At 38.9% G+C, this 20,356-nt stretch overlaps 2 protein-coding genes across 2 annotated transcripts in view; both read right to left on the reverse strand.

Annotated features, from left to right (window-relative positions):
• Nucleotides 1–1,629: 1,629 nt before the first annotated feature.
• On the reverse strand, nt 1,630–14,930 carry LOC119735109 (serine hydroxymethyltransferase, cytosolic-like). The gene is made up of 8 exons (XM_038208808.1): nt 14,707–14,930; nt 13,397–13,641; nt 11,368–11,726; nt 9,103–9,315; nt 6,476–6,589; nt 5,846–5,968; nt 4,324–4,551; nt 1,630–2,447 (listed from the first exon to the last, which is right to left on the reverse strand). Exons 1-8 carry the CDS (start codon nt 14,779–14,781, stop codon nt 2,290–2,292), a joined length of 1,515 nt encoding a protein of 504 aa, XP_038064736.1. The 5' UTR covers nt 14,782–14,930; the 3' UTR covers nt 1,630–2,289.
• Nucleotides 14,931–15,865: 935 nt separating this feature from the next.
• Nucleotides 15,866–20,356, reverse strand: part of LOC119735106 (unconventional myosin-XV-like) — an 83,021-nt gene continuing 78,530 nt past the window's right edge. The window contains exon 52 of the mRNA XM_038208807.1: nt 15,866–20,235. Coding sequence (XP_038064735.1) covers nt 19,486–20,235 — 750 coding nt within the window. The 3' untranslated portion in view covers nt 15,866–19,485. The remainder of the gene's footprint in view (nt 20,236–20,356) is intronic.

Consider the following 20,356-nt stretch of genomic DNA (forward strand, 5'->3'; position numbering starts at 1 on the left):
TAGAACGTTTAAAGGGAACATTTGCAAACATCAAAAAACAAAACTACCAAATTATCACGAAATACCTTACTGGGCTGTTTATAGTGAATGACAGTATAAAGCATCCTGTAAAATCATGGCACCTGGTGTGCTGACATGTTCAAGTAAAGTGGTATTTTTGTATCAATTTCCAACGCTGGTCAGCCGACCAGCGTTGGAAAAAAAATGACTTTTTTTCAAACACTGCTCCTATTCGATTACACACCTGTGAACGGGTACAAGCCAGCTAGACCGATTCCCTGACCTTAACAATTCCCCGACATCTACAAATTGCTCGGTTTCATCTTAAGTGGGGTCAAAAAACCAGACTACAAGAACATGATTGTTTGTCTTGGTTTTTCAAGCATCTACAAACCCGAAATGTCCAACAAGTCAGTGTAACAATATTTTCTATAAAATACTAACCCCCACATCCATCCATTTCTGAAAATTACAGCAAAAGCGAATGTTGTATATTCCCTTTAACACTCCCTTGGCTTGTGCATCTGAGAGACGTGAGCTTTTATGCATTATTTGTTTTTAGTAAAAGTCTAAATGGTTCTCAACCATTCCGTAAATATGCAAATATTTGAAGTTTTCATGTAAATTGACCTATCGCAGTTTGCGAGTTAGCCACGCCTCTTAGACAACCCTATGGAGTTTTTGTACACTAAGTTTTGTTTGTCTCAGATTTTGCGCTTTCCACGTCCATTCATATATCATGCAATCGAACAAGAATCTCACAAGCTGCGTTGACGCATTACTAACGCGATTCTACCGCGATAGGTTAATTGACTCACTGGTGCGCAATAGCATGTTGTTAACAACGTACAAAAAGTGTGAGTTTTTTTAGGACTTTGCAGACATTAAACAATTTTCATTCGCCTGTGATTTTGTCTGAAACATTAATAGCACGCAAACAGATATAGCTACAATAGATCTGCTTAAAATCCACAAATTGTGATAAGCATGAACCTAAGTGAACACAATGGGCAAAGGTCAATCCCCTTACTGCCAGATTTATCTCAATGGTTTCAAAATATTTCACACAAGATCATTACACAATACTGATTTCGCATGCATGCCGTCACTACATAGACTGTGCCATAAAACCTATGTGTATTTGTACAAGACACTACCCTGTTCTGATACAAATTCCCAATCATTTTGAATGACAATTGAATTGATAAACATACAACGAATTGAACAGTCACGTGTTTCCGTTTTCCCCAATTTTTAAAACTTTTTTTCCAAGCTGAATTCAGCCATTTAAGACTAATGACGTACAGTGAAAAAGTGTTTGAACTGCATTTTCAATATCTTGTAGCAAGTTTTATTAATTTATTTATTTATTTCGACAGCGCGAGTACCACAACAAGATGGATAAGACTTCGTAGAAGATTGTGGAAGATAGAAGATGTGGATGTTTTAGTGATGGGAGGAAAACCCCAGAACGACATTCTAGGGAAAACCCAGTCCACATATTGGCCCAGGCGGGATTCGAACCCAGGTCACAGTGGTGAAAGGCGAGGAAAGTACCGCTACGCCAGCCTGTGCTTCAATATTACTTGTAAACTGATTGAAACAAAAATTATGCACTTTAAATTGAAATATTTGTACCCCGGCTCTGATCAGACTCCGGCAATAGACAACAATTTGTTTTTATTAACAATGATTTTTTTTTGTAGATCATTTTCTACATGTCTGCATTTTCTTTGAATTTATGCAATTATAGGAAGATTTCTAACAAACAAAAAAAATTAACGAAACTATTGAATACATGTAGTGTTTTATATAGTACCTGTACATGTAAATTACACTTGCCGTTTCAAAAGGCACGCATATCAATACATGTACATCTTTGGCATTTGAGAATAATTTTACAATTTGACAAATGCACACGGAATGATAATCAAGTCAAAATGGACCCCATACTTTTCTGGGTCAAGTATTTTCAACAACAAAAAAGACGTGTGAACGAAACCGACATTGCAATGGAAAACTGAAAAAAACTGAAACTCATTAAATTTAAAAACAAATTGAAAATATTCAAATTGAAAATATTCAATTATGGAACTGATACGCCTAACAAATCATGAAAAATATCCTCTTCGGGTACTGATATACACTTGAATTTTTAATTCAATTCAGAAATAAGATTGTAATCCTTAATAGTACAGATTTGCTTTCTTACCTCTACTATTTTTTAATTATGTGAATACAACATCGTTTATTGCCGTATTTCGACAGTGGTGAGTGGAAGTTTAGTGTTTAGAAGCCGGGGAGAGGAAACTTCATGGCAAAGGTCTCCACCTCCTCCCGCATCGCGGCAATCTTCTTCTTGACTTCCTCGTTAGTGGCCACCGTCTCTCGGAACTCCTTCAGGGTGGGACCGCTGATTGCTGCCACCTCCTTTGTCAGCTTGATGCCTAGTGTGAGATAAAACGGTAAAAACAAAAAAGTTGAGGAAGATTGGGTGATAGTTCCATCTTTTGATGGCAAAAGAAAACTTTTAAATCCAAACAAAAATTTCAATCTAACCACCTAAACTGTACATCAATGTACATGGAATTGAGGTTTTGAATTGATAGTACCATTATTTAGTGTAAGTTTTGCATCTTTAGTAAAAAAAAAAAATCATTTTTTTAAAACAACATGGACTGTACATGTAAATGTTTAAAAGCAGCATGTATGATGTAACCACATATGTTTGTGCCTTCCACTTAGTTTGTCTATTGTGCCCAGGTATCCCACTCGACGCATCAGCCTTTGTTCCTTAATAAGGCTTAAATGCGGCATGACATAATCAGTCTTTTCTTTCTCTAATTTTCGCTTCGATAGGTCTATTGATGCTCCGTATTCAAATGATGTAGTAGTCTTTTCGCAAGCAGCGATTTTCGTTGATTACGATATTTATTTTGTTTTCCTTAAAAATCTGAGTTTTTAGGAATAAGTGAGACCTATGGAAGTGAAGCCAGCAATGTCAATGTTCCCGTCCAGGTGATAAATAGGGAGCTACATTTTTTTTCTATTCACAAATATTGATTTGTTCCTTATGCAATATGATTCAAGGTCAATTTTCATGGCCAAAAAAAAAAGAGCAACGAATATTCCTTTTGAAAAAAATAGAGCCCGGTTGATTATATTGTGAGTTTTATTGGAAACTTATTTTGAGTATATATTTACGAGGTATAACTTTGGGAAAACTCATATAATAGAAATTTTGGAAATTTTATGCCACCATAGCACCAGAATATGTTGGTAAAATGTCGCCAACATGCAAAGACTAGTGGATGTCTCACACTGCGCATGTGCAGCAAGTATAGCCCGTAAGTGAATTAAGTGACTATCACAGGCAGTAGGCTATGAACATACGTGTAACAGCAGCAAACTGTTTGAAACTGAAGTCCTATCCATGACGTCACGCGATCCGTCGATGTCATCAATTGTTTTTTTCATGTTTTGCAGGCGCCAGACAAGAAAATTCTCATATATTTATTTATTTATGTGCATACTACAAAACAAGAGGGATTTTGCATTTTTGTCATATGAAATATTCAATTTAGCACCAACGATCTCTTTAACTCATGTACACGTATATGCATGAATATGTATGACCAAGCTGGCTAGAGGCAGTATACCTATATGCTCATGATGTACAACAATGTACCTTCAATATTATCAACAATAGTACATCAAATAAAACATGTCTTTGATAAATGTGTATTTTTCCTAATCTTGTAGGAATTTCCCAGTCAAGCATTTTTCTGCTATCAGCACACCCGATCGCCTGATGTGCACTTGTATGCGTTTCAGTGCATATTTACCAAAGAGCTTGTTTAACAAGAGGGCAGATTAAAATGATTTTAATCAGAGACAGAAATATTCCAAAACCGAGTAGATGACCTGTTCTCATGAATCCATTTTAGCTGCACAAACTGCAGCAAAAAAAACACCTTCTTGTTTTCACATACCAAGGTAATAAGAAATTCTGAAAAGAATGTTGCACCCTGACGCCACTTTTTTATTATTATCATATATCATCTCCATGGAGGTCAGTCACTGCAAGAGTGTTGAAAAGACATGAATCTGGGACCGAGAAACATTTCCAATTTTGTTAGGAAATACTTTAAAAATGTTCTTGACTGTCCCTAGACTTTGTACACAACTACTGAAATGGCGTCTGGATACTACATTGTTTGTGAAACTCTATGCATTACTTGGAGAGAGATTTTGAAAACAAACAAACAACAGTATTCAAATTAACATCCAGAAGGTCCCCACTAAGCCGGTGTCTGAACTCACCTCTGTCAATAAAGTCCACCACTTTCTCAAAATCGGCAGCCGTAAGCGTGCGCGATGTCAGCGCGGCAGTGCCGAAGCGAAGGCCGCTGGGTTTCAAAGCGCTCTGATCGCCAGGGCAGGTGTTCTTGTTGCAGACCACGGAGATATCCTCCAGAATTTTCTCGCAGCGAGCACCGTCCAGTCCGATTGGTCGAAGGTCAACCAAGAGTAGATGGTTGTCAGTGCCACCTACGAGCAGAAAGAAATAAATGAAAGAATACTTCAGTTTGAATAAAAGTTGATTGTATATAAAATAGATTCACTCATTTTTAAATTCCATGGATTAAAAAGATACAGTAGAAGATTCACACAACCTGTAGTAATCTAAAATTATTAATTTTTGGTAGTAAAATAATTTTATTTAGCATAAAATAATTTTATTCAGCATACATGTAATTCTCAGGTATCTGTTAGTTTAAAGGTTTAATTTCCATTTTTTAAAGGTTTAATTTCCAATTTCCATTCCCGTTTTGTTTCTTTACTGTGCACACAAAAAGATTTTTCCAATTGATCTAATATATTGCATTTTTCTGCAAAATGGTAACAGCCCACCAGACTCATTCGTTGTTCAACTACACAGATCAGAATTTTTCTAAAAGTTAATTTCACAATTAGGGTCCGATCGTATGACGTCAAAGTAAACTAGAGAGTAGGGCTCAATTCACATAAAAATAACTTCATTATTCTTTATGAAATGGCATAATGGTTACTGCATGTACCTGTGCCGTGCCGGGTACAGTCGTCATAATCATGCCGACCCAGAACAGGGTGTAGTCTATGAAATATCCCCTTGCACAGCAAGGGTCTATGATATGCCAGCAGATTCGGCGATTAATTATGCAAAACAAGACTGCGCCTTGACCTCCCGATTCTGACCATCCAGCGGGCGCCTTCTATCGGGTCTTCCGTAAGCCGATGTATTACAAAAACATGGTAGCCAAATTGACCAATCAACAGCAATCCACATTTCTGATCGAAATGACATCACAAGTTCTAAAGTGGACTCGAATTGGCTGGCGCATGGGGTCTCATAAAATGTACATGTTATCAAACGTTCGTCGTCTGGCTCAGCACACGTGAGTGTGTGATACTCCGACTACACTGGGAGTTGGCTCCGCGTTTTCGCCGTCCATCACAGCTATAAAGACTTGCCTAAATATCTACTGTGCGCAGCGCTATATGATCTTTGCCTACTAACATGGCGACACTGATTTTCTGGTATCCGAAAGCAAGCCCAGTCACATGGGCCCTATCCATGGCTTTTTTTGTCAGAAAGCCTCCAAAATCCAACAAAACCAAAACACTGGGGAGTAAAATTGACCTTGAGCCAAATGCAGAGCAATAACGACTAGGCTGCGAAGTCCTGCAAAACCGAGCATTAGATTTACATTTAGGTGGATTCTCAACAGTTAAGGGTAAAAAGGACAGATATCTCTAATAATATGTTTGTATTCAATAATACTGGCTTCTTGCCGAAACGTACCTGTCACAACCTTGTAGCCACGCTCCACAAGGCTTTTACACATGACTTGGGCATTTTGGATGACGTTTGCGGCATACGTCTTAAATTCTGGCTTCATCGTCTGTTTCAGTGCGACAGCAACACCTTCAAAAGAAGCGTAAATAAAAAGAAAGAGTAAGTCGACAGTTAAGTAAAACACAAAGTGCATCGAGAAAGGAGTAAATCTTCAAATGGATCCAGGAAAATGATTATAAGGATATTTCCAAGTTTCGGGCCATTCTGAAGTCAATTTGAAGGAGGTACTTAACTCCTCCATTATTTCTTGAATATGGTCCATGGAGGGGTGTGACCACTGCCTGAATTCTGCAAAATCCTGCGGCAGTGACTGTCAATATGTTGAAGCTTGGCCAGTGACTGGAGCAGTACGGAGGATTTAGAGCATAATCCAGGCCTATATTTATGCATGGCTGAGCAAAAACAACACAAGGTCCAGGCCAAGACCTTGACAAAGTGCATCCTACGAAATCAGTAACGCACTTTTGCCATGTAACCTCAATCCTCCAAATTCCTCCACTTTGGCAAAGAGGATTTTGAAGGATTCAGGGCGGTTAGGGTTAATTAATGGCCAATGCATTCCAGCCAAGTACTTACCAGCGATGGCGTGCATGTGTGGACCGCCCTGCAAGCCAGGGAAGACGGCTTCATTGATGGTCTTCTCCAGGTTGTACATGACCTGCGTTCCGTTCTTCAAGGTCTTACGCACACCTGGAACAGTCAAATGGAAACACAGATGAAGAAGGCTAACAGAAAGAAGGACTGACTGTCCGCCTTTTTTAACTTATTATTATCACCTTTACTTCATTATACTTGTAACCCCCTCCAGGAAAAGGTGATATAAGTCGCGCTGTAATGGCACGCTGAACGTTGAGAGGGTGAAATTTTCCGTCAAAATCCAAATTCCTATTTTTGTCTTAAATGACATCTTTGATACCCAAAATTTAAGGATTCATTCATAGAAATGTTGATTTCGATGAATAAAGGGAAAAAATAACCTTATTTTGTGTGCATTGTTCTCTTTGTTTTACATCCAAAAACTATGATTTTAATCAATATGCAAATTAGCCAAAAGATAGTGATCTGGTTTCAAAAAGTCTCTTTTCCCCAAAAAATCATTGAAAATAATTGTTGTAGAATCAATATCCAAAGTTTAAAAGTGATAGTAAAACAGGAACATGTTGGTGGCTAAGATACTAAAAGTGAGCTTTTCATGCCCAAATCTACAACAGAGACAGCTATTTCAAAGCCTGTTTTCTCAGTTGTGTAATTTGAACTCCATGGAACTAATTAATATGTAAATTTGTCATATCTCCACAACGAGAAGGGCTATAGAGCTGTGTCATATACCAAATGAAAGCTTACATTGAGGGCTTTCCAGTCGTGTATATAAACTTGAATTTTATTTTTTACGACTTATATCACCTTTTTCTGGAGTGGGTCACATTTCGTTGTGTTTATTCCCTGATAAATCCATAAAAAAAAGAATATTTTAGTGGTTTGGGGTAAACCGAAGTTGGTGTGATGAAGATACATGTACTTAAAAAAAAGTTTGACGTTTTTGTGTACAGCAAGGCTTGAGTAAGTTTATATATTACCCGCCAGAGACAAATCAAAACAACAGCATGACATCAATTTATAATTCCATACACATGTAAAAGGAAGTTGTATCATAAGTGGCATATTTCATTTTCAACAGCCAATTGCTCAAAGAAAAATCCCCCCTACCGAAAAAAATAAATCATTTTAAGGATTGCCAGGAGTTCATCTCTACAAAAACAAGGGCCCCACTGTGAAAGACTTCCTCCATCAAGACCAAGGTCTCTGACCTCGTACAAATTTCTTTCTACTGGTATTGGCACAGCGTGAAACATGTACTTTTCCATTTAACTTTTCAGCACCATTTGCCTTACGTTAACTTGGTTTATATTTTGGTTATGAGTGGATATAGAGTCAGAAAGTGATAAAAAAAAGTTACACATTGTATCTTGGCATCTTTCCTTATGGCCGTCTATTTGTGCTACGTGTATGAAACGTAACCCACAATAAATAACAAACACTTGGAGAGTAATAAATTGCAAAATATCCAGAACTATGATTTTTTTTTTCAGCCCTAATTTCCCCTACCTTAGAGGTAATTAGTGCATTGACTATATTCTGTTGCTGTACAGGGTAAGTGAAAAAAAACGAAACCCAAATGTCCGGACCATTGTTTTAGTGAAGTTCTGTATGTAGCACTTTCAAAATATAGGATATGAAAGCCCAATTCATATGCTTTCTTTTAGTACAAGAATCATTCAAATCACTCATGTACTTTTCAAGTTACGGAGTTTTAAACACAACCGCCGTTTTAAGGTTCTGTCCACTGATCACAAAAAAATTCAGTGTTCTTTCAGTAAAACGAAACAAATCACATAAGGATAAGTGTGAATCGTTTTGTTTTGCTGAAAGAACGCACACTTTTTTTGTGATCCGTGGATAGAACTTTTAAAACGGTGGTTGTGTTTAAAACTCCGTAACTTAAAAAAGTACATGAGTGATTTTAATGATTCTTGTACTAAAAGAAAGCTTATGAAATTGGGATGTCATATCCCAGATTTTGAAAGTGCTACATGCAGAACTTCACTAAAACAATGGTCCCGACATTTGGGTTTCGTTTTTTTACCCACCCTGTATAACAATTATATTAGAGGGTGAAATACATGTAATGGCACAAAAAGTGCTCAGATGGGATGAATCATTTTTGAGCTGTCGCATTTATGTCCCATTTTTATGAAACTGGATTTTAAGACTTTTGTTGACAAGTTTTACATTTACATACAAGATGCAAGTCATGTTTTTTTTTCAATCCCTGGCACATGCTTATTGTTTTGTTTGAGTCGTACAGCATTGTTCTAGTGCACTTTCTTTATGCTGAATAAACAATAAGGCAAAAAAAAAAAAATTCTGCTTCCACTTTTTTCCTAGCTACCCTATTCTGACAGCCCCTATCCTGATTTTTTTTAAAGGGAAAAATGAGCAAAAAACACCCAAAACCATCAATTTTTACCTTTTATTACCCTCGGCAACAGGCAGATGCCTCCATATGATCGTACACAAAAACAATTTGACAAAAATAAAAAAACAAATTCCCTACCTACCCTATTTTTGAATGCCATGTAATCAGAAGCAGAACTTTTTTTTGGCCTAACATCTTGAGGTACTCCTATTTTTATTCCATGTACCTTTGCGGAAGAATATGATGCCAGCCCTTGGCCCCCGCAGTGTCTTGTGGGTGGTGCTGGTGACGATGTCGCAGTGGTCAAACGGGCTGGGGACGGCCCCAGATGCCACCAGACCGCTGATGTGCGCCATGTCAGCCATCAGGTACGCATCGTGCTGGTCGGCGATCTTACGGAACCGGGCGTAGTCCAGGTTACGAGAGTAGCAACTGATGCCTGGAAACATGCAAACAAAAGCAAGGAGTTCATGTAGAACCTTACGTTCTCCTTCATTGAGCTACATGTACAACATGCAAGTAAGAATTTGAGAAACAAGTGGTATAGCCCACGGCGGCCGGGTGACGTGTGAAGATGGCTTAAGGCACCGTCCGTGCCCCTGGGCCGTACTGTCCTCGAGAGTTAAGAAAACGGAAACGGATAAGGCGTGATCGAATATTTAAAAAATATGCAAATTAGATGTATGCGCATCCTCGTTATCAAAACCGGCTTTGGAAGGAAAGCTGTAATACTCGAGTTGCATGAATATACAATGTAATATATGGCCTAGTAAACTGTCCACCAAACCACCCACCAACCAACCAACCCACCAACCAACAAACCCACCAACCCACCCACCAACCAACAAACCCACCAACCAACAAACCGACAAAAGCAGCTCAAGTCCACGGCGTGTTTCACACCCGCCATGGGAAAAAACTGATTGAAGTTTTTTTTCCTATGACATACTTTGGAACTACATCTATATATGCCAATTATCCTTCATAATATAATTTCGAATTAATGCAATGCCCGAATAAATCCCCATCATCTGATTGGTGGTCGTTGATCACGTCATTGAATTCTTCGTCCCAACCCACGGCCCGTCCCCACCGTAAAAAAAAGAAGAAGTTCTATTTCCCAATAAATAGAAGTTCCATTGCACTGTCACACGATTTGTGGAATTTCAAAGATCAAAGAATTTCAAAGAATTTCAATGGCTCATTCCTACATGTACATGTAGGGACCAGCACTTGAAACATTAAACTGAATTTTTTTTTTTTAAGGGGCTGGAATTTTCTCATACTCAAAACACAGAAACCACAAACACAATGTCTCCATTCCCCCATGCAGTTTTTAACTAGTAAAAACCAGACTGAGTTTCCATGTGAGTTAACCTTTGCCCCCTGATATCCTGCATATTTACACTTGAGACTAAAAATACAGCAGATAAGCAGGTCTAATTCTGTCGTTCTGATCTTTGGCATATCTGAGAATAGAACAGTTAAAGATGTGCACATGCAATGTGCATGGCTCTGCGTATATGTGTACTTTGATGTTTGACATAAAAAATCTAACTGCATGTACCGAGCCAGTTTTTTTCCCCTCAAAATCCATTAGGCCCCCCCAAAAAAGTCTCCGGTTTCTGGTATGGAGCTTGCCCAAAAAGTGATGCGGCAACGCGGCTTTTTTTTTTTTTTAACCTGATTTTTTTGCTTTAAATGTGTGCTGATGACTGCAAATGGTGCCCGACTAAACTTAGTGCAAATATATGGGAGTCCAGAGAGGCCACATAAAGCTTATTCTCGACCATAACCCAATCTAAAAACACGTTAAAATTGTGCAGCAGCAGTATTCCAGTCAAACCAGTGAGTTTGGCGGTTTGGGGACATCATCTTTTATTAAAAAAAAAACTTTTTCATTTTGCCGACGCGCACGGCGACGCGTGCGCATACCAGAAACCGGAGACTTTTTTTTTGGCCTTACAATACAAAACGCTCTTTGTACTTCAACTTGATGTATTATAAGCTTGGTAATAATATTATATAGCAGGTTTCTTGATCCTAAAAATTCCTTGAAAACCTAAGGATCTAGGAGGTTTAGGGTGCAAAATCTGCATGTTTCATTTAAATTGTAAATGAACAAATGAAACACTCATTCAGTTATGCCAAAAAAAATAAGTCTCCAGTTTCTTGTATGGAGATTGCCCCCAAAGTGGTGGGCCACGCAGGGTTTTTTCCCTTCAAATGTCGGCTGACTGTGATGTTGCAGATGACGCTTCGATCCCCTTAAAACTCTCAAAAATATCGTTCAGGGTGGAGCTTGAGGTGACCTCAGTAAGGCCACAAAGCTTAAGAATTCTGCACCCACTTACGATCTGGACCGACGCGAACATTCTGCGGGAAAGTTTTCAAAGGGAAACCAAAAAAAAAAGCATGGGAAACGCATCTTCAAACCAAAACACTAAACTTGTCTTGTCTTGTGTGACCAAGAAATGCGCCGCTAACGTACCAGCAATCACCACCTGGGGGTGAAAGAGACGAGCGTTCTCCTCCAATCGATCCATGTCGATGTACCCGGTCTCCGGGTTCACCTTGTACGGCATGGACTCAAAGTAGACCGAGGTAGCCGAGATCTTCTTACGGCTTGTCATGAAGCCATGGGTCAGGTGACCGCCGTCCGGCAGGTCCAGACCCATGATGCGGCCGTGGGGACCGATGACAGCAGTGAAGACGGCAAAGTTGGCCGGGGAACCGGAGTAGGGCTGGACGTTGACGCCCCACTCGTCGGGGTTGAGGCCGTAGGCCTCCTGGGCACGCTTGATGCAGAGGAGCTCCAGTTCGTCATAGTGTTCGGTGCCGCCGTAATATCTACCAGAACCAGGGAAATATAGGGTGAGTCAAAAAAAGCGGAACCCAAACCCCCAAAATTTCATATTTTACAAAATATGTAGCACCAAAAATAATAATGACTGGAAAGCCAATTTCATAAGCTACTTTTAAATGAAAAAATTACTGAAATTGCTCAATCCGTTCAGAGAATATCACCATTTAAACGCAATGAAGCTAAAACCTGTTTCGTCCAAAAAAGCAGTTTATTGTGTATTCTTACTGTTTGGAACAAAGAAAATGACACAGAATACTTGTTTCAACAACTGTCAACAACTGTAGCACACAATATCTTTATTAACAACCCTGGTTAGGCAAACAATATGAGTTATAAATTTTTTTTGAAAAGACGGGCCTTCAAAAGGACTCTGTTGAATATTTTAACTTTTCAACTGAGGGTTTTTCCCTGGTGATGCTTGAAGACAATTGTGACGATGATTCTTGAAATCGAATTTTTGGACGAAAGAACTTTTAGGGTCATTGTGTTTAAATGGTGATATTCTTTGAACGGATTGAGCAATTTCATTAATTTTTTCATTTAAAAGTAGCTTATGAAATTGGCTTTCCAGTCATTATTATTTTGGGTGCTACATATTTGTTTAAATATGAAATATAATTTTGGGGGTTTGGGTTCCACTTTTTTTTACTCACCCTGTATGAAAAGAAGAAAAAATGCCAAAAACTGTGACACAGGAAACAATAAAGGGTGACACAAAAAAAGTGTGCACGCAGACATCTTTAAATTTCTCAAAAAATATCCAACATCAGCATTTCATGTTGATGGAGTATATTGTTTGTGTGTATAATCACAGCGAAACTTTGATGAAAATCAATTCATGCAAACCAGGCATACATGTACAACGAATTATAAATGGCAATGTGTTTTTCACCCGTTTCAACGTGATTTACACAGTTAATGAAAAGACCCATTGCAGAGTGCCGGTTGAGTGATTTTCAATGCAATGTGTATTTCCCATTGGAATGGTTGAAAAACACACATCCTTTTATAATCTGTTGCAGCTCTGGTTTGCATGAATGGGTTTCTGTAACATTTCACTGATTATACACAAGAGTATAGGCTCCATCAAAATAAAATACTCATCTTAGGCCAAACAAAAAAAAGTCTCCGATTTCTGGTATGGGCGTGTCGCCGTAACCATGCGCGTCGGAAAAATTAAAAAGTTTTTGTCCAATGTAAGATGATGTCTCAAAACTGCCAAACTCACTGGTTGACTGGAATCCTGCTGCTGCACAATTTTAACGTGTGTTTAGATGGGGTTACGATCAAGTATAAGCGGTATGTGGCCTCTCTGGGCTCCCATATATTTTGCACTAAATTTAGTCGGGCACCATTTGCAGTCATAAGCCGACATTTGAAGAAAAAAAAAGTAAAAAAAAAAAAAATCGTCGCCGCACCACTTTTGGGGCAAACTCCATACCAGAAACCGAAGACTTTATTTTTTGGCCTCAGGTACTTTTTGAGAAATTAAACTATACATGCAAATGTGTGTGCAGTTTCCCATGTGGTTTTGGAATTTGCCAGGATGGGTATGGTTCCTAGTAAATCATGCCAGGGAGTTAGGGCTAAAGAACCATTCAGAGCTGGGTGGAGGGGGGGGGGGAGAGTTTGGGAACAATTGCTTTAAATTCACCTGTTTCCAGGGTAACCCTCGCAGTATTTGTTCTGCAGGCAGGAGCCTAGCGTCTCCAACACGGCACGGCTGGTAAAGTTCTCCGAGGCAATCAACTCCAGGCCGCGCCTTTGTCGGTCTTTCTCCTTGGAGATGATGTTCGCTATGGCAGGGTCGTTGGTTGCCAGGGGTTCGCTCCCAAACCAACCCTCAGGGGCTGGAGTGACTACGGTTGTGTCGTTAGCAGGCATGATGTCCAAATGTACCTGTTATAGAAGAAACAGTGACATGCATGTCGGTTATGACATATTGATAGCTGAAATTTGATTAATCACATTTTTTTTATCCTTCAATTTAAAGATCATTCCCCAGGCTATTTTTGAGTTTTATCCCGAAAAATTGATTCCTTTTCTAAATTGCTAAAGTTTCTAGCAATACAAAAGTTATTCACTTTTGAACCAGACACCAAAAAAAAATAGAAAGAATGTATCCAGATGCCACTTCTTAGACTTGGTTGTGTACAAAGTCTATGGAGAGAGAGTCCAGTGCATTTTTGAAAGTATTTTTTAACAAAACTGGAAATGTTTCTCAGTCCCAGTTTTTTTAAATATTTTTATGACTGACCTTCATTGAGATAAGACAGGATGAAAAAAAGTGGTGTCAGGTTGCAACATTCTTACGCAAAAAAAATGGCCCATATACATGTTTAGTTCCCTAGGGGGTGTGCAAAATCGTATGTAAATTGGAGGATTCAGGACTGTTAGGGCTATCCAATTAGGCCCTAGACCTTTTACTGGGGCTAGCCTAGGCTATAGTACTACACTAGGGTTTTTAGGCCTAGGCCCAGCTGCCTACTTACTTTACAATTACAATTACAATTCTACCCCCCCCCAAAAAAAAAACCACAATATGCCTAAATAATAATAAATAAAATAAAATTAAACACTCAGTGTTCAGTGCAGTGACGGTACAACAACGAAAAACAATCAGGGACCGGTCCAAGGTCATAATATAATATAATCATGGAGCCAAGGCCATGGCATGGGCCGCTGTTGCCAGACTGCCAAATAAAAATAGGGTTTTTGTGTCTGTCGTGTCTGAGTTGGAATGAAACACAAATGCTGAATAAGAGATAAAAAAGCACGAGAACATAACTAGGTCTTCCTATTCCTAAATGATAACTGAACTGGTATGCGTTACTTATAACTTATAGAGCCTACAAAAGTACTACCACGACTACAAAAACAATGGCATTGACAATAATGAACACGGCGCGGCACGAGACAACAAAACATGAAGTCGAAGAACGGCAATGCAATGCCACGTCCTACCTCTCCGCCGTTGGAAAGCTTCTGTCTCTTTGCAACAGTCGGCTCGACTGAGGTTTCAACCGCAGTCCCGTTCATGGCATATGGTCCGATTACGTCTGAATTGTTGATTTAAGTTTTTATCATGAAACAATCGATCCCTATCGCAGCCAGTATTGTGTACTTTATTTTTACAGGCAAGTCACGTATCGCACATGGTGCAAATTCGCGCCACCAACGTGCACACAATGCTTTGACAAGCCCTGGTACCCGATTGCTATTCTTTGTGCAATGAGCTGAGCTGGGAAACCAGTGAAAATTCTACTCATATTTTGGCGCCGGCGCGCCCCGTGATTAAACTTGTGCAAGTCGCAAACTTACATAATTAATTTCACCCACAAATATTTTTACAAGTTTGACAAAGAGCTTCAAATTGGCAAGAGTTTCTTTTTCGGATATCGATGATCAATTTTGAAAATATTTGTGTATTTATTTTTACACGCGTGATTAAAGTGGTTGAAAGATAATTCAAAATGATTCAATTACACATAGGCCTAAATTTTTAAAGGGACCATTACAATTTTACTTGGGCTCATTTTTTTATGCATCTATCTACTGGGATCTTAAAATGTATGAAAACTATTTGACGTCCCTTTTTGATTAAAGATAGTGAAAAGTGCATTTCTTTAAACATTTGGAATTGTCCATGCTTTCCAGACAACTGAGGGCGCTTGTACTTTCAACAGGGGCGATGTTCAAATCCGACTTTTTACACTTTATTACAGATGATAGTCAACAAAAAAAACCTAACCACGCTAGCTCTCTCCATGTTTTGTGCACAGGCGGACATTATTACCCATAATTTTTTGGGTGTCAGAGTGGAAGGGGGGGGGGGGGGGGTCGCATTATTTTGAAGGAATTTCTATGAAAAAAAAACCCAATTTGACAGAGCTGGGGGGTGTTGGTGGGGGGGGGGGGGGGGGTTGGATCCGCGCCTGGAACAGTGCTCCCTAGTGTCATGTGATTTGACATGTGATTTGAACAGGCACAGATTTACAGCACTACTTAAAATGTAACGCGAGTTACCTTTGAATTGCCCACTAGTGGTGCTTATAAAATAAGTTGCGTTGAGGTTAAAGTGAAATGAATCTTTTTAAAAAAAGGCAAAGAATGAAGCCACTTGTCTGGTTAATCTTGGATCAATAATTTATTAGAAAAATAGCAAATTACGACATTTTGTAGCATCATTTTTATAAAAAAATTATTTGGCATAAACATTTCAATATTCATCGTGGTTGTCCAATCATCAATTGCGATAATACAGATGCATTAAAATAAACTTTTAAAAAGCTCAGTTTAATTCTCTGCAATTTTTCTTTTTACTCCATCTGTGTATATGTATGGTACACTAAATTCTATAAGGCAAAACAAAAATACGTGAAACTTGGGTTAATACGACATTAATGAGCTACATGTATAAAACTGTCGTAACTTCTTTAACAATATTAGGTGTTACTCAAAATATATCAAATCAAAGGAGTTTTCGGCAGTATATCAAATCAAAGGAGTTTTCGGCAGTAAATTGAAAGGCATTGACTTCTGAAATTAATATGGTGGGTGAATGACAAAATAATACAGAGTTTTATACTCAATTTCAATTGAAATACCATTTTCAAAGTAGAAAAGAAAACTACTGTTTTAAAAGTCTACAAATTGACTTCCCCTAACTCTATATATTCTAGTATCTGCGATCATAACACTGCTCAAAAATTAAAAACAGCTTTCTTTTTTTTCTTCCAAGTAACTGTAAAAATACATAAAATACGTGAACAAGATGAGGCGAGACTTGTAAATCTGATCCTATAGTGCACAGAATTTGTTTCAATTTATTCAAAATTGCTATGCATTGGAAGTTTTTTATGCATCTTGTCTACACAATGGGCCAGATTTGGCGTTATAGGTAATCCTATACAATAGCACTGCCCGGTGCATAAGTGAGTCCGCCAGTTAGTCAATTAGAACACTATGCTAGCCCTCTGCCATAATCGACAAAAGTCCTGTCCTTACTGTATATTAAACTTAATTTGTAGCATACATATGTAGGCACTAAATACAAGTATATATGAAATTATTTTTTCAAAAGAAAATATTTTTCATGAATGTCTTATTTTGGAATGTGGAGCGAACGCTGTTTGCTTGGCTTGCATCGATGGGCGATAAAAGCAGAAGACAATATAAAAAAAGACAAATATAAAAAAAAAATTACTAAAAAAATGTATCCTATTTTTGGCACTAATTTCATCTGACAGCTACCAGACTACAAATTTCAACATTTTACAAAAGTAAAGTTGAACAAGAATTTTTAAGTTTGCAGATTTTTTTTCTAGGCACGGAAATATTTTTTACACATTTACCAAAGAAAAAACAGATTCCAGGATTTTGTTAAGACCAAATTAACTCAAGCGAAAAGTTGCCATTTTTTTTAAATGTAAAAGCAACATAAGATATCTGTTCAAGAAAAGTGAATGAATCCTGGAAGATGACATCCCAATACAAAAGGGAAGAGAGATGCCTATTTTAAATTTTTTTTTTATTTAACAGCGAGGATATTCTTGTTGCAAAACAAAATGGACGGGATGAAGTTGGAACGAAGTCTAACGCCTTTACAAGGTTTGACTCGTTGAAAAGGTTCCAAAATTCACCACAAGGAATTTCCTTTGTTTGTTTCTGGTATAATTCAACAACGTAATTTTTGGTGGTGTAACACTGAATACACTGTACTAACTCGTACATTATACTGTTCAAAACCCTTTAATGTTCTGGTGGGCCTACACAGTCACACTATGATTCTTTATGTAAACTTTGAAGGGTTCCAAAGAGTTCATAAAGTTCCAATGAAACTTTCACAATATTCATTAACATTTATAAAATACAAAGATCCTAACAATTACGCAAAACTTCGTCAAGAAAAGTGGAAACAGCCACTAGTATTGGCAGTTGCTTTCAAGATAACAGGCAGTGTACATATTGTACATACATGTGCAGTACACGGATTAAGCCTCTAAACAATTGATGTCTTTAAAATAAACTGATTCTACCGATAGCTTTTCTCCACAGCTGCATTGATTTACAATTAAACAGACTTGAACAAAAAGAAACAATAACAGACATTCCTTTTCTTTCAGAAAGAAAACATGAGCTGTACACATCGCCAGAAAATTTAAAGGAATACCATTTTGTTTTGAGTTGGACAACTTCATTAAACAGCTGAATACTTCAAATTATTTCTATTTAAATATGCACCAGTAAGTCTTTCTTTTCTTTATTTCTGCATTCAAATGTACAAAAATCAAAATACAATCGTCGTCTTCATCAGTTTCTTTAAATTATATATCAAGCATTTGTAAATTTACACATCTTCATCTGTGGCAAAACCGCTTTTCAATTTCCGAGTACTTTTGAGATTTGATATAATTCTGATATAAAAAGATATATAAATAGGCATATTATTTCTTTAAAAAGGAAATCACATATGAAGACAGCGTGTCCATATGAATAAATCTGCTGTAAGTATGATCATAATTATATACAAACATCCGCTTACTATATATAAAGACTTAATACTAACTACATGCATTTGGCAAAAGTATTCAACAAATCTCTAAGTAAATATATTCAATCAATACAAATCTATCATTATATAATTCACTCTTATAAATACAACTCTATTTCAAAGGCAATAAGATTTACGGCAGTTTTGAAATAATTGGAATGACTGGGAATTAAACATCGAAATAGAATGTGTGAATACAGACGTTCAGGCTCAGAATTGAAAACAGTTTTGAATTAATAATGCTCAAGAAAATCTCTGAATTTTATGGTTTCTAAATTTCTGTGGGTGGTGTCCAGTCTGTAGCCCCACCCATTAGGCTCCTCCCCCCAATGTTTTGGACCAATCACAGCTGTGACTGCTCAACCAAGTGGCATTAGGGAAACACACGGGTTGTTGCACACATACAAAGTGGGCGGAGTTTAATCAAAACTAAGCCCCGCCCACTTTGTCAATACGCCATCCAAGTATTTTGTTTGATCCCCGATGACACTGCGTGGTGATCCCAAAAGACCTTTATCATGCTGCCACCATTTCAGTCATGTTCCCTGTATCCAATAACAGTACTGAATGATAATATTTTTTGTGCAAAAAAGGAACCAGACTATTTTTCCTTCCAGCCTCGCTTTGGTTACGTTGATTTGAATGAATAAAACATCAAGATGGCCGCAACATGATAATGGTCTATAGACTGTCAATGCTTAAAATTATGTTATTATTTTAAAGGCAATTCAACGTGTTTCTTTCAACTAAGGTGACCCGGTGTGGTTTCGAACCTGGCACCTCCCGCTTGAAAGCGCTGGTGATGCCCTACGGCAGTAATGAATAATATGCATTGACTTCTCTTTCACTTGCATTCAATGTCTAGATACTGTTTTACTATTGAAGGATCTATTCCTCCACTGTTTGAAAAGAGATATACAACATAAACATTCATCATGCTTGGACGGAAAGATTTTTATAAATTTGATAAAGCAATTTTCATATTTTAAGGCAGAAACCACGTCACTTCAGTACTTATGGTGTATGAAAATGACTGGAAGCTTGGACCACAACTGGATTTAGACCAGAAGTATGGAAAGGGTGAAAGGGATACCTATCCAAAGATCAGCGGCCATTTTTATTTGATTTAGTTAGTAAAATTAAAAACCTCGTACTTTGATAATGGAAATATTACGTTGGTGTTGAGGCACTTACTTCCGGCCATTGTAAGCACCAGGCACAGCTCCTCTCCCCATGCGATTGCCGTGCAGGTTGCCGTTCGCAACAGCAGGTGCAGCCTGTTTCGATGCCTGCCTGGTGGCGGCCGATCGCGGCATCCCCATCTTCAAGATGTTCCCCGATGACGCAGGAGGAAGTACTGGGGAGGAGCGGTTGTAAGGTTCTCCGTCTGAGGAATCCCGGGCGCTGCCCGAGGAGCGGTCCCAGGAAGGCATCCGGGCGTGGCCCCTCTCGGCATCCTTGGGCGCCAAGACCCAATTGGAGTCCAGCTGCCGGGGTCTGTTGTCAAACGGACTCGGAGGCCTCCTCGGTGACGACGGGCGTGGCTCCGAAACCTCCGGCTCGCTGATCGATGACGCCGGGGAGGGTCGCCGCGGGGACAGGCGACTCGGGGACCCCGCCCGGTAACCACTTGGCGACCCCGCCCGGTTGTAATCGGACAGTGCGCTCGGGGACCGGGCCACGTTGGCCCCCCGGTTGTAATCGGACAGTGCGCTCGGGGACCGGGCCACGTTGGATTGCTTGGTCACCTCCTGGATGGGCGTGGCCACCCCGCCCCATCGCTTGGCCGGATTGTTGGGGCTCTCCTGGCCCTGGCTGGGTGGGTACTTGGGGGAGGCCAGGTTGTTGAAGTCGGCTATGCTGTCTGGCTGGTCGGGCTGGTGACCGCTGGTGACTTGGCGTTGCATGTGTTGCCCAATGACATTGATGATCTCAGTGCACTGAAATACAACAAATAAGGGCATCCATGTTGTTCCAGGTGATGAAGTGTGAAAAATGTAAGCAGGGAAACCCAACCGCTACAGTGGCATTCATAAACTCGTTTTTTTTTAAATTCTAAAT

The sequence above is a fragment of the Patiria miniata genome, unplaced genomic scaffold (assembly GCF_015706575.1).
Source record: "Patiria miniata isolate m_02_andy unplaced genomic scaffold, ASM1570657v1 HiC_scaffold_28, whole genome shotgun sequence".
NCBI classification, from domain to species: Eukaryota; Metazoa; Echinodermata; class Asteroidea; order Valvatida; family Asterinidae; genus Patiria; species Patiria miniata.